The following is a 13708-nucleotide window of genomic DNA, read 5'->3' as shown; positions in this document are numbered from 1 at the left end:
ACTGTAAAGTCCTTGACATATCAAAGTCCAAAGTCTTATTAAAGTCCAAAGTCTTATTAAAGTCCAAAGTCTTATTAAAGTCCAAAGTCTTATTAAAGTCCAAAGGTTTTATCAAAGTCCAAAGGTTTTATCAAAGTCCAAAGTCTTATCACTGACTCATGCTGTCAGTATCTATTCTTCTTTCTTCCACGGCTTGAGGGCCGCTGCCTTTGCTGTGTTGTCGGCGAGGGTGTCATCTCTCGCTTCTCCGTTGTAGAAATCGGTGTGGATTCTCCATTGCCAGGTAGTAGTAGTAGGGTTTCCATGAGACTCTGCACCGCTGCACCATTCTTAATTGGCTGTCCTACTGAGATAACAAGCTGTCTGGCCTTCCATATTGGGCCATAATCATGAGCTATGCCAAATGCATTCCAGGAGTCAGTGTAAAAAGTTGCCGACTTACCTTCTACCACTCCACACGCCTCAGTGAGGGCCTCCGGTTCCGCTTCTTGCCCTGAGACATGCGGAGGCAGAGCTTCTGCGTTTAGGACATCTTGTTGTGTGACCTCTGCATATCTGGTTCGGAATCATCAATCCTCACCCTGATACCATCTACAAAAGAAAACTCAAAATATGCATCATTAACAGTGTGTACATCACTACAATAATGCTATTTAAAAAATAGCTGATCCGCCATACTCAATCACCTATGCCTCCCCTCCCCCCCAGGAATACCTGAGTAAAAGAAGAGTAGCCGGATTCAAGGTATTACAACATTGGGAAGCCCAGAGCAATATTGGGGGAGGCATGGAAAGAGCACATTATAGTCGGATCTAATAGGCCAGAGATAAGTGCTTGGGTTGCACTTGCATGAGTATGTTCTGGGTGTCATTTGGGGTGTGGACCACTAGGGGGTAGTCCAATACCAACTTAGAAGATTTGTCAACCATTGCCTGTACTGCTGCCACCGCACAAGCAGATGAGGGAGCTCCTCAAGTCACTGGATCCACCCTCATGGCTGTGGTTGTCCTTCGTGCTTTTGTGTCAATACTGTCATATAGGCGGCAGTATGAAACAAGGCCCAGAAAGGTGCGGAATTTGGCAACGGGTGTAAGTACAGGTATGGCCTGCAGAACTTGGTTAGTCTTTGGAGGCCTCCAGGCCTTACAGCCTTCTGCAAGAGAAATTAACAGTGAAATTGTGGCCGGTTGGCAGTTTTTTCCAAAGCATCAGCACACAGCACCTAACATGTGTGGCTGACCCTTCACCCCCTTTTTTTTTTTTTTTTTTTATTATCTAGGGGGATACTGTTTGACCCAGGGGTGTGTATCTGGGTCTCGTATATATTATCATGGTCGATACATTCAATTTCCCTATGCCTGTCTTGTAGGTGTCCCATAATTTGTCAGGAACCGTGGAAAGCTGAGTTTGAGACAGGAGGGAAAACAAAAAAACTTTTTCTTCTGGCTATCTATGATTCTTACCCCCTCCTTGGATAAGAGACGTGTTCTTGCATCATCTAGCTCCACCCCTCTGAGTGTGGCTAATCACTTACTTCCTTATTCCCTCATTCAATGTTTGGCAGTCCTTGGGTACACATCACAACCCAATAAAGATAAAGTCTTATGCACCACACCATTTACATTTTACAAATTACGGGTCAATCTGCCCCGTTCCTCCTGTGGATACCTGGCCTTATCGTTACCTGCTTGTTTCCTATTCCTTGGCTTCTCTACCGTCTCTCTTTCTCCCTGTAGTTTATTTATTTTATATTGTCTGTGAATATACGTTACTTGTGCTGGGACTACAGGGCAAGTAACTTCCTCTTTTTAAGGGCAGCATTGAAAAACGGAGATCTATGTACACCAGGGACTATAAGAAGCTGGGATTTACTCATGTAATCAGAGCACAGAATGCGATCAATAATGAGATGGCACACCAGCTGTATGTACTTCAAGTGCTCACCTTCAACTTACTGGAAGATCGGATGATGACAAAAATGGATCCTCAAGACTAAGCCCAGAGGGATATTATATTTGAACTACGTAGGATTGCATTTGATGTAGAACAAGACGAGAATAACCTTGGTGCAGCAACAGCTGGGATTATAAGGCTAACTTTTACTTTTACAACAATTTTGTCAGACTTCCGGCGACCGGGCAGATGCAGTCTTAGATGCCGGGCATCTCCATCTGATTGGTAATGTACTGCAATTCTCTCTATTCACTAAGCTGGTGTCTTTGTATATTAATACAGACGCCATTGCAGCCCACCTTCACTTCCTCTTTTCTGACACTTAGAGAAATTCTAACGTCTAATGCATAAATCACATATATTATGTTGTAACTTCTGTCACAGCGGTGACCACCTAACATTCTATGTGATTACAAGTGAATTGGGGTCTGTTAATCAGAAGATTGCAGGTAGGGGGGTCTGTTAACATGTACGCTGTTGGGGACTTGGCAAACATAGAAGTATTTTCTTGTGGGCATGGTGGGGCTACGCAGTCTGTATTCTTAAGAGCCCCCTCAGGATGTGGGTGGCATATAACTTTTTACATTTATGACGGGCGTATGACAAAGATTAGGTTACATAACAAGACATACTAGTAGTTTTAACATCCAACAGTAGTTATTTATTACAGCACAGGAATTGCTCCGCTTCTATTAAGAGTTCCACTTCCTCTTTTTAAATGTAGTTAGCAGCTTTTTTTTTTTTTTTCCTTTCTAAACAATTACGGGCACAGTTGAGCAGGACTGATACTAATTCTATATTGTAGACAAACAAACTATTCCTATATAACAACATGATTATAAAAGTCTCCTCAGACGCCGGACATAATATGCCCCGCCCTAGAGTCTCTAGCATTTCTGTCGCTACACAGTTTATCAATCTACCCTCAGACGGAGTGATCTACTCGTTGACATTTAAACAATAAACAAATATTTGTGGACACACACAAATAGACAGAGCACCAGTACGGCTGGCGTAGTCTCACTGCCCCTCGGGATACTGTCTGATAGCTCCCTTCTCCCGGACCCTACAAGCAGGCCTAGCAGGAGCGGAAATCCCATATCAGACTTTTCTCTGGCAGTCTCTCCCTCCCTGGGCCCTCCAAATGGGCCTCAGGACTGCTGAGTCTCTGCGACAGGCCACCTGAACGGCTCCCTCCTCCCTCAGGAGTGGAAACACCCCGTACAGGCCCTCCCGGGGGCAGCTATTGATGTCACCAATTAACTAGTACTCTCAAGACAACAGGCATGTAAACATTCCTTTATATCTTATGACAGGTTCTTATCATGTGATCGAGACTTAAAGAAGTACCTGTCGATCGGGTCCAAATCATTCGGCCTGGCACGGCACATAGGCGAGCCTGAACTTAGCCACACAGGTATAGATAATTAATTTATCTCACCGTGTTCTGATGATATTTTGGGCCCACCAAGTCCAAGGTCGCATATGTCCGTGTCTTCTGTCCGAATTCTATGGAACCTGTCGATCACATCCCGGACGAGCCCCCACTGTCGTAGGATTCCTTTGCGGAATCACGGCTTACTCAATTTGGAATGTTTACAGCCCTCCATATTAATTCTGAATTGATAATGCGCATAAGAAGTTTTTCACACTGACACGAGGTTCAGCATGCATAGCTTCCTCAATTCTAACTTTAATGATCGGCGTGTAGCCTATTTTAAGAGTTTAACAAATCCGCCCATCTGGGCAGGTCAAAGATTACATGCATACAACGTATTGTTTAATTATTGGATAAGCATCTTGCAATTCTTCCATCCTCCGGTCATCTGTGATTGGCCATCAGGTGGTGGATGAAATGAGTGGGTTGTCTTGGAGCCACGTGGGGTTCCTTCGATATGATTGGATGTTACATCATGAACTATAAATTGCACAAACCTCCCATGTTATTTGCATACGTTTCCAGTAAAATTGCTTGGGTAATTTCTGCGGTTGTCCATGTCTGATTCCTAGTTCCGTATTAGTGCATGCAGCTGGACAGTCAAATATATTTATACATGTTGGTTACGGGCTAAATTCCATCTTTGTCAGCAGAGTTATGAAAAACAGATACTTTCATATGTAGGAAGTACTTATTGCACAACTGTCATGAACTATATTTGTAGCAAGACAGAAGTATGTATACAGAATGTTAAATTGATAACTGTCTACTGCCAAGGCCCACCGATCCAAAATATAGGAATACTGGACTTCCACCACACTAGTTACAATGTAAGCCATACAAGAGTATTATAGAGATGATACCTTTATTGGCTAACCAGAAATGTTTATGTTTGCAAACTTTTGACTCTACTTGGGCCTCTTCATCAGGCTTTAGTCACAGATTATATCTCTTGAGATTAAAATCTGATGAAGTGGCCTAAGTAGCCTTAAAAGTTTGCAAACTTAATTTTTCTTGGTAACCAATAAATATTGGTTAGCCCCTTTATTATAATTTTCGTTTTTATGCAAGAGTATTTAACACTAGAGATGAGCGAGCATACTCGCTAAGGCAAACTACTCGAGCGAGTAGTGTCTTATGCGGGTACCTGCCCGCTCGTCTCTAAAGATTCAGGGTGGGGGAGAGCGGGGAGGAACGGGGGGAGATCTCTCTCTCACTCTCCCCCCGTGCTCACTCCCGCAACTCACCACTCTCCCCCGCCGGGACCCTAATCTTTAGAGACGAGCAGGCAGGTACTCGCATAAGGCACTACTCGCTCGAGTAGTTTGCTTTAGCGAGTATGCTCGCTCATCTCTATTTAACATTTAATATGTTAATATGCTTTTCTTGATATTACAGGGTCAATATTCCATTTGCTTGATACCCATAGTTGGCTGAACACCCCACTACAAAACTGGATAGTCCTACGGAGGAGACATGCAACATGGATACCTCAGAGCCTGCAGAAGACGGCGAAAGAACGCTGGAACAGAGACCTCATACACGTTTTAACCCAGAGGGTGCTGAAGACAGGGAAGTGCCACCACAACCTGTAGTGGGCAGCCGAAGTGAGGGAGAGGGTGAGGCGGCACAGGCGGAGGATCCTTCCCAATCGGTCACTGCTCCCCCAAGTTGTGTCCCTCCTCCTCCTGCGGAATTTCAAGTCAAAACTCCAAGAGTCAACTGCCCAGAGAAAGTGGTGTGTATATGTAATTCAAGTGGAGCAGAGTAGAAACAATGCAGACAAGTGGTTTCTTTGCACCCCTTTAGGGGCTATGGACAACTTTGCAGAGTTTTTAAATTCCCTTGTATACTTTGTATTTAGAGATGAGGGAGCACTCTGGTCCGAGCTTGATGCTCGTTCGAGCATTAGGATACTCGAGATGCTCGTCACTCGAGTCGAACACCACACGGTACCCGAGTCAATTGCATTTCCCTTCCCTGCATGTTTAGCGCCATTTTCTAGCCACTAAACATGCGGGGAAGACATTACCACTTCCTGCTGTGACGTGCCAGCCCTCTGCCCACCAACAGCAGTGAGTGGCTGGTGGGATAAGGTGACCGAGAAGTACTTAAAATGGTCCCGCCCGCGGCTCACCTCAGATGCATGTTGGCAGAGGTTAGGGAATGTGCTGCTGGGATAGTGTTAGCGTAGGATCCTGTCGTCAAGAACCCCAACGGTCCTTCTTAGGGCTACTCCTTATAGTGTGCATTACTGTTGTGGCTGGCTGGGGGCAGTAGTGCACCAATTTTTTAAAAAGCATCTAGGGCTGTGCACTCCATTTCAGTTATACTGTTCTGCGTGTGCAGTGCATAACGCAGAGTTTAGGGACAGAGCTGCTTCTATAGGGAAAGTTTTACAGTCCTGATCCTCCGTACAAGAACCCCAGCGCTCCTTCTTAGGGCTACATCTCACCGTGTGCCTTACAGTTGTGCAATTGAGATGTCAATTGCATTTCCTTCCCCGCATGTTTAGCGCCATTTTCTAGCCTATATACATGCGGGGAAGGCATTACCGCTTCCTGCTGTGACGTGCCAGCCCTATCCCATCCCACAGTAGTGAGTGGCTGGACCGATCAGGTGACCGCTGAGTACTTAAACTGGTCCCGCCCGCAGCTCACCTTAGACACATACTGGCAGAGGTTAGGGAAAGTGCTGCTGCTTATACAGGGATAGTGTTAGCGTAGCATCCAGTCTTCAAGAACCCCAACGGTCCTTCTTAGGGCTACTCGCTCTTCATAGTGTGCATTACTGTTGTGGCTGGCTGGGAGCAGTAGTGCACCATTTTTTTTTTTTTCAATCTCTGGCTCTGCAGGCCATTTCAGCTATAGCATTCTCAGTCTGCAGTGTATTATGCAGAGTTTAGGGAAAGAGCTGCTTATATAAGGAAAGTGTTAGCGTATGATCCTGTCTTCAAGAACCCCAACGGTCCTTCTTAGGGCTACATCTGACCGTGTCATTATAGTTGTGGCTTGCTGGGAGTTGTAGTGCATCCATTTTTGTATTACGCATCTCGGCCTGTTCCCAGTCTTTCAGTAATAGCGTTCTCAGGCTGCAGTGCCGTACAACCAGCTCTCACCGTGAAATTGCTCTCTAACATTTCCTAGCCTACTGCAAACAACTTCAGTTATACCGTTCTGTGTCTGCAGTGCATTAGACACAGAGTGTAGAGACACACCCACTTCTATAGGGAAAGTTATACACTATACTGTCCTGATCCTCTGTGCAATAACCCTAAAGCTCCTTCTTAGGGCTGTTGTGGATTTCCTTTGTGGAACCAGGGCTTACTCAATTTGGAATGTTTACACCCTTCCAGATTAATTCTGAATTGATTATATGCGCATAAGAAGATTTCACACTGACACAGGTTCAGCATGTATAAGCTTCCTCAATTCTGCTTTAATGTGGGGCGTGCAGCCTCTTTTAAAAGAGTTTAACATATATAGAGTTTAACTGCAACGTTTCGACCCACCTGTTCTTTGTCAAGCTTGTACTGACAGGGTACAAAACACACTATGCAAAACATCCCCCCATAAAAAGAAACAATCAGAACAATGATAAACAATTGCTTACATGTGCGGTGGTGTGATCCTCCATGACCTACATTACCATGTACTGCGTTCACTCATAGCTACTGATCATGTCCTGAGCGGAACTGTGTTCAAGTAATGGATACCCAAACATGTCATGTGTCTTTTGGATTCACCTTCCTCTACTGCACATGGTGTGGAGCCACATCTCCAATGACGTTGCTCAGTAACACCTCCTGTGCATCAGCTGATCACATGACTTGCCTTCCCGTCTGTTTCTATGTTTATAGTGTGCTAAGATGAGAGCTCTCAAGTGCATTTAGATGGAATGGAACTAGAGATGAGCGCGTATACTCGCTAAGGGCAATTGCTCGAGCGAGCATTGCACTTAGCGAGTACCTGCCCGCTCGAGACAAAAGGTTCGGGTGCCGGCGCGGGGGAGCGGTGAGTAGGGGCTGTCAGCAGGAGGGAGCGGGGGGGAGAGAGGGAGAGAGAGATCTCCCCTCCGTTCCTCCCCGCTCTCCCCCGCAGCTCCCTGCCCGCCGCCGGCACCCGAACCTTTTGTCTTGAGCGGGCAGGTACTCGCTCATCACTAAATGGAACCTATCTGATGGATACTTGAGCATCAGTCAAGATGTATAGGTTATACTGTTTCTCATTCTATTTATATGGCTCATAGTATTGTTACCAAGATATCCCCTCTCTTGATGTGTATCTAATGATGTACCTCTTCATGTGTCACTGTGTCCACAGATATTTACATGAACTCATCTCTCTCCAATATAAGGGGGAGGCTCTAAATATACCAAATGTGTAGCATATATACAATTAATATGATGAATCTTTTGTTACCACCCCACATTGGGACAAATCATTATAGCCCATTGCCCATATTATATAGAACAAGATATTATAGCATGCTATAAGGTGTTTTTTATTTTCATCTTTTTTTTTGTGTACACATAATCATTGAGGAAGCTAGATCTAAATTCAATCTTCCCCAATGTTGTCATCAGATAACAGAGAAACATATTTTTTATTTTGGAAAAGAGCTCATAAAAAAACATAGCAGCTTGGTCCACCACCTCAAACATATTATACAACATATAGGTAGAAGCTATCAATAGACTTCTATGTGAATGAAAATAAATGATCTCCATTTCTATAGCAATTTAGGGCTCATGTCCACGGGCAAAATAAGAATTAAAATCCGCAGCAGATTTTAACTCTTCTCCTGCCCGCGGATCCGCACCCCATAGGGATGCATTGACCACCCGCGGGGTAGATAAATACCCGCGGATGGTCAATAAAAGGTATTTAAAAAAAAATGGAGCATGAAAAAATCTGGACCATGCTCCATTTTCATGCGGGTCTCCCGCGGGGACGGCTCCCGCGGGCTTCTATTGAAGCCTATGGAAGCCGTCCGGATCCGCGGGAGACCTAAAATAGGAATTTAAAAGAATTTACCCATCCGGAGCGACGTGCCGCAGCCGTGACGAGTTCATCCGCCGGCCGAAAAAGAAGATCCGGCCGTGAGGAAGAGAAGACTTTCCCCGCCCGCTCCGGATAGGTAAATTCTTTTAAATTCCTATTTTCAGCGCTCATGTCCGCGGGGCAGGAGGGACCCGCTGCAGATTCTCCATGTAGAATCCGTAGCGGGCCTGATTTTCCCCGTGGACATGAGGCCTAAATAGAAGGTAAGTAGCTTCAGGGAGAGGTCACACCGTCCGGTACATCGAGAAGAAGATTTAAATTCAAAACGTCATCAGAATATCTATCAGGAAATACGCACATCAAATGTGTCTGCTGATATAATCCACTCATCAAATCAGCTTATTGATGTTATAGTCCTAATTCAGGCCATTTGGTGATAAAGTATTCATCTTAAATATCCATTGCATTACTTTTTTAACAGAGCCACGTCGCAAAACAAAAACCTGAGGGGTGGTGATAGAGAGGCTCTGTTAAAACAGAAAGAAATGCAGGAAGATCGTTTATTTTCATTCACATAGAAGTCTATTGATATCTTCTACCTATATGTTGTATAATATGTTTGAGGTGGTGGACCAAGATGCTATGTTTTCTTTTATGAGCACTTTTCCAAAAGAAAAATATGTTTCTCTGTTATCTGATGACAACATTGGGGAAGATTGAATTTAGATCTAGTTTCCTCAATGATTGTGTATAAAAAAAAAGATGAAAATAAAAAATACCTCATAGCATGCAATATCTTGTTCTATATCATATGGGCTATAATGATTTGTCCCAGGAGTTTTCTTTCGGCCACTCTAGATAAAATAGGAGTTGGCCCAAGAATGAAGGACAGAATCATGTCCCTGTATCAAAACCCCTCCACCAGGATTCGAATCAACGTGGCCCTGTCGAACGCCTTTCAAATCAAGAATGGAACTAGACAGGGTATCCCTGTTTCTTTATGTCCTAACAATGGAGGCACTGGCAAATGCGATTCGTCAAAACAGTTCTGTTAGGGGTCTCCGCATAGGTGACATAGAACACAACATGGCACTCTTTGCGGATGATCTCCTGCTTTACTTGTCCAACCCTCGCATCGGTCTCCTGGGGATCCTAATAGAGTTCCGGCACTTTGGTGGAGTAAGCAATTACAAAGTAAACACCCAAAAGTCGGAGGTCCTGAACGTGTCGTTGCCGCAGACCGAGGTCTCTCAACTGGAGAGTCAGTTGCCTTTCAAGTGGAAACTTTACTCGATCAAATATCTTGGAGCTTGCCTCCCTGCAGATTTCTCTCTGGCATTTAAACTAAACTACGAGCCCTTTCTCGAGACTCTAGAGGAGTGACGGCGAACCTTTTAGAGACCGAGTGCCCAATTTGCAACCCAACACCGACTTATTTATTGCAAAGTGCCAATACGGCAATGTAACCGGAAGGGCAGTTTCAGAGGAGTTTGAATGGCCTGATTGAAAAAAAACCAAAGCGGTTCATGCGCAACTATGCTCTGTAGTGGCGAGCATAATTGCACATATGGCCTTCTGTTTTAACCCTTAGGGGTAGTTTTTAGGCGAACGTGGTTTCCTCCCTTATGCTGCTGTAATAATCACGGCCGTATAATGGGACAAAACAAACCCACTGAAGTCAATGGATTTCAGTGGTTTTGTTTTAACTAGTTCTTTACTTGCCCTTTAATACTATGGCCGAGAAAAGATTAGCCCTGCTCTGTAGTAAATAGATTGTGCGGGGAAGATCAGGCAACACCTATTTTCCCACAGTTTTTTTATAAACTCCTGCGCTCTGGTGCAGAGTGTGAATGACCAGCAAAGGGGACGAAATTGCCCTCATTCAGGCGCAACTGCGCCCTGTGCTGGTGAGCGTAGTTGCACATACGGCCATCTGTTTTCACCCTAAATGGCCTACTCTGGTCTTCAGCTCAGTTGTGTAGGCAGAGATAAGGTAGGCTTAGGGCCCCCACCCAGAGATAAGGTAGGCTTAGGGCCCCCACCCACTTGCGGTTTTTTAACATTGCGATATCGCAGTGTTTTTCTCGCGATTGTCAATGGGACTTTCTTATGTTAGAAAAGGCATCGCACAAAAATTGCAAAGCACAAACTTGTGATGCGTTTTTAACATTAGAAAGTCCCACTGACAATCTCAGCGGTATCGCAGCGTTAAAGAAAACACAAGTGGGTGGAGCCCTCGCACAACTACGTTGATGGAAAAATTACAAAGTTATTGCTCGCAGAAGATGTTCGCAGAAATTTTTTTTTTTTAAATTAGATGTCTTTGAAAAAAAATAAAAGTAGTACAGAAAAAATAAACTACAAAAAAACTGGTATTGTAGTAATTGTACTGATCCGTAGTATAAAGTTAACAGGTCATTTTTGTTGCAGTTTGTGCACCGTAGAATCAAGACGCACCGAAAGATGGTGGAATGTAGTTTTGTGTTTTTTTTTCATTTTACTCCACTTAGAATTTTTAAAAAGTTTGTCGGCACATTATATGGTGCGTTAAATAGCACCATTCAAAAATACAACTCGTCCCGCCCAAAACAAGCCCTCATACAGCGACGTTGATGGATTAATAAAGGAGTTACGATTTTTTAAAAGGGGGGAGGAAAAAACGAAAATGGGAAAAAAGAGGGGCCGCGTCATTAAGGGGTTAAATATGACCTTTGAGACGCCTGCACAAAGCTGGGTCAGATCCCGCAGCTGAATCAACCCTAGCCATTGACTCCCGCGTACCTATCCGGGTTCTTCATAATCTGTATTGCGGATCTGCCAGCCAGCACGTATGCGCAGTACAGATTATGCCGCGCTGACACAGTTCCTGCGGCCATTCTGCAATCATGACTGCAAAATGGGCGCAGGACAAACTGCTTCCATTGATTTCAATGGAAGCCGTCCGTGCATAGCCCTCACAGAATTGCTGCATGTTGCGATTTCTGCTCTGCGAGCAGAAAATCGCAATCCATTTCTGCTCATGGAAGTGAAACCACGTATTCCCTAGCATGCTATGGGGCGGTATTTGCCGTGGAGTCCAGAGGTGGACGCCTGCTGTGGACTCCGCAATGCAAATCCGCTGTGTGCGTTTGGCCAAAATAGAACATGCTGCGATTTTCCATCTGTGAGTGTAAAGTCGCAATTGATTTCCGCTCGTGGACTTGGAAAATTGATTTTCCACAGCATGTCTATGCACAATATTTGCTGCAGAATCCAGAGGCGGACGCCCACTACGGATTCCGCAACGCAAATACGCCCGTGTTCATGTGTGCAGCGGGAGTTGGTGAGCTGAGAAGTGTTTAGCAGTGAAACCATTGTCAGTTACTTTCTTCCTCAAGCTTCTGTACATTTAGGCGTTTTTTACAGGAACGTATTCGAATGATGCCTTTCTCTTTGCAGTAAGTGTTGTTATCTTACATCACCCAGGCAGCTATAGTCTTTCTTTTAACCTCCGTCCAGGTTTTCCTTACTGCTGCACTCAAGCTCCGCTCCACTCTGCTCACAGGGCAATCACTTTGAATGGAGGCTGCCATCCGCTCCACATTTCAATTGCCCCGCCTTCCTTCTGACAGGGGAGGAAGGAAGCGCTCTGATTGGGCTGCTGTGCGGAGGGGCGGGGGGAATGAGGAGCTGCTAGATAACAGTGTGTGCCAGCAATCCCCTTCACCTCAGGCTACCGTCAGCTCTGGATTTGAACTGCCCGCCTATACTTCTGACAGGGGGAGTAAGCTCTCCCATTGATCTGCAGTGCGGAGGAGAGGGTGACACTAGCGAACAGCACGCGTGCCGCCAGAAAGGGCTTGGCGTGCCCTCTCCGTGCCGCGTGCCATATGTTCGCCAACACTGCTCTAGAGAGATCTGAGCAAGCGGAAGTTTCTATTCCTTTCCTAGAGTGGGAGGGTCAATGTTATTAAAATGGATTCTTTACCTAAGTTCCTTTATGTGTGTCAGACTGTCCCAGTAAAACTCCCAAACCATTATTTAAAACGTATTCGGTCCCTCATTACAATGTTCGTGTGGAGAGGAAGGAAGCCACAGATGCGCTTCTCACTCATTAAGAAAAGCAAGGAAAGGGGAGGCCTGGGACTGCCTAACTTTACTCTTCATTAAAAAGCTAGTTTGGCCATCTGTATACTTGACTTACTTAAACAAGAGAGCTCAAAACTGTGGGTGGCATCGGAACACGCCCTGGTGCCGGGGTCTTTGCCAGGTGTGGCCTGGATCCCACCCAAATATACGAGTCTTATCCGGAATATCTCGCCATTCCTCGGTCAATTACTTAAGACCTGGTTGGAGTTTGCGCCAGGGAATGGACTGGTGTCGGTCCCAGGGCCCCCCACGCCCCTGGTCTTCAACCTGCAATTCAGGGCTTCCATGCAAGGGTCCCCTATTCTGCAGCTGTCACTCTCACCGCTACCTTGTGTGCGGGACGTGGTGTCGGGAGTGGGTCTGAGGCCCCTGGTGGAGATCATGGGTGGGGTAGGTACAAGCCAGGCTCATGGTTACAATATTTCCAACTAAGGGGCTTCATGGGGTCCCTGACCCCTCGGGTGAATCTTACACCCCCCCCCCCCTCTTGCCATTTGAGCAAATTTGAATGTCCTTGTCCTCACAGAGACACATGATTTCCATCCTTTATAAATTATTGCTGAATCGGGAGTCGGAGATCCAGATGCCACCTTACGTGGAGGCATGGGAGAGAGAGTTGGGGTGGAATCTTTCGAGAGAGGACTGGGAGAGAGCCTGGGTCCTTTGTCACAAAATTTCTCCTGCCTGCAAAGCGCAGCATCTAAACTTTAAAATCCTATCCTGGTGGTATAGGACTCCGGACCAATTACATAAAATCTTTCCCCAGACCTCACCTATCTGTTGGAGATGTAACAACAATAGAGGAAACATGTCCCACATTTGGTGGAGCTGTCCTGTGGTAGCCACCCTATGGAAGGAGGTGATGGAGGTCTACAACTGTATTCGCAGAACACATGTGAAACTGACGGTGGAGATGGCACTGGTCTCAGTCCTCCCGGGACCCATCAAAAAAGCAAAAAGGGGTCTTCTGAGATTCTTTATTCTCACAGCCAGGAGAATCATCCCTAGACTCTGTCTGGAAGTCCTCTATGTGTCCCCCAAAGAATGATGTGGGTAGAGGAGCTCAATGATATTATGCGCTTTGACGAACTAAGGGCGAGTGAGAACAAAGCCCATGAAGAGTTTTACATAACATGGCAGATCTGGATCTGTTTCTGGTCCTCAGAAAGATTCAGATCCTGGGTTC

At 45.4% G+C, this 13708-nt stretch overlaps 1 protein-coding gene across 3 annotated transcripts in view; it reads left to right on the top strand.

The window, feature by feature from the left end:
• BABAM1 (BRISC and BRCA1 A complex member 1) overlaps positions 1-13708 on the top strand; it is a 58638-nt gene that overhangs the window by 9657 nt on the left and 35273 nt on the right. Inside the window, exons 1-2 of one of the 3 annotated variants that reach the window (XM_066604561.1) lie at positions 3294-3370; positions 4790-5129. In XM_066604561.1, the coding sequence (XP_066460658.1) occupies positions 4875-5129 (255 nt within the window). In that variant the 5' untranslated portion in view covers positions 3294-3370; positions 4790-4874. Of the gene's footprint in view, positions 1-3293; positions 3371-4789; positions 5130-13708 lie in introns of those variants that run through there. The other 2 variants (XM_066604560.1, XM_066604562.1) reach the window with 2 other exon arrangements.

This window comes from Eleutherodactylus coqui, chromosome 5, assembly GCF_035609145.1.
Source record: "Eleutherodactylus coqui strain aEleCoq1 chromosome 5, aEleCoq1.hap1, whole genome shotgun sequence".
Taxonomy (NCBI): Eukaryota; Metazoa; Chordata; class Amphibia; order Anura; family Eleutherodactylidae; genus Eleutherodactylus; species Eleutherodactylus coqui.
Note: the sequence above shows the minus strand (reverse complement) of the source record. Positions and strands in the feature narration are given on the sequence as shown.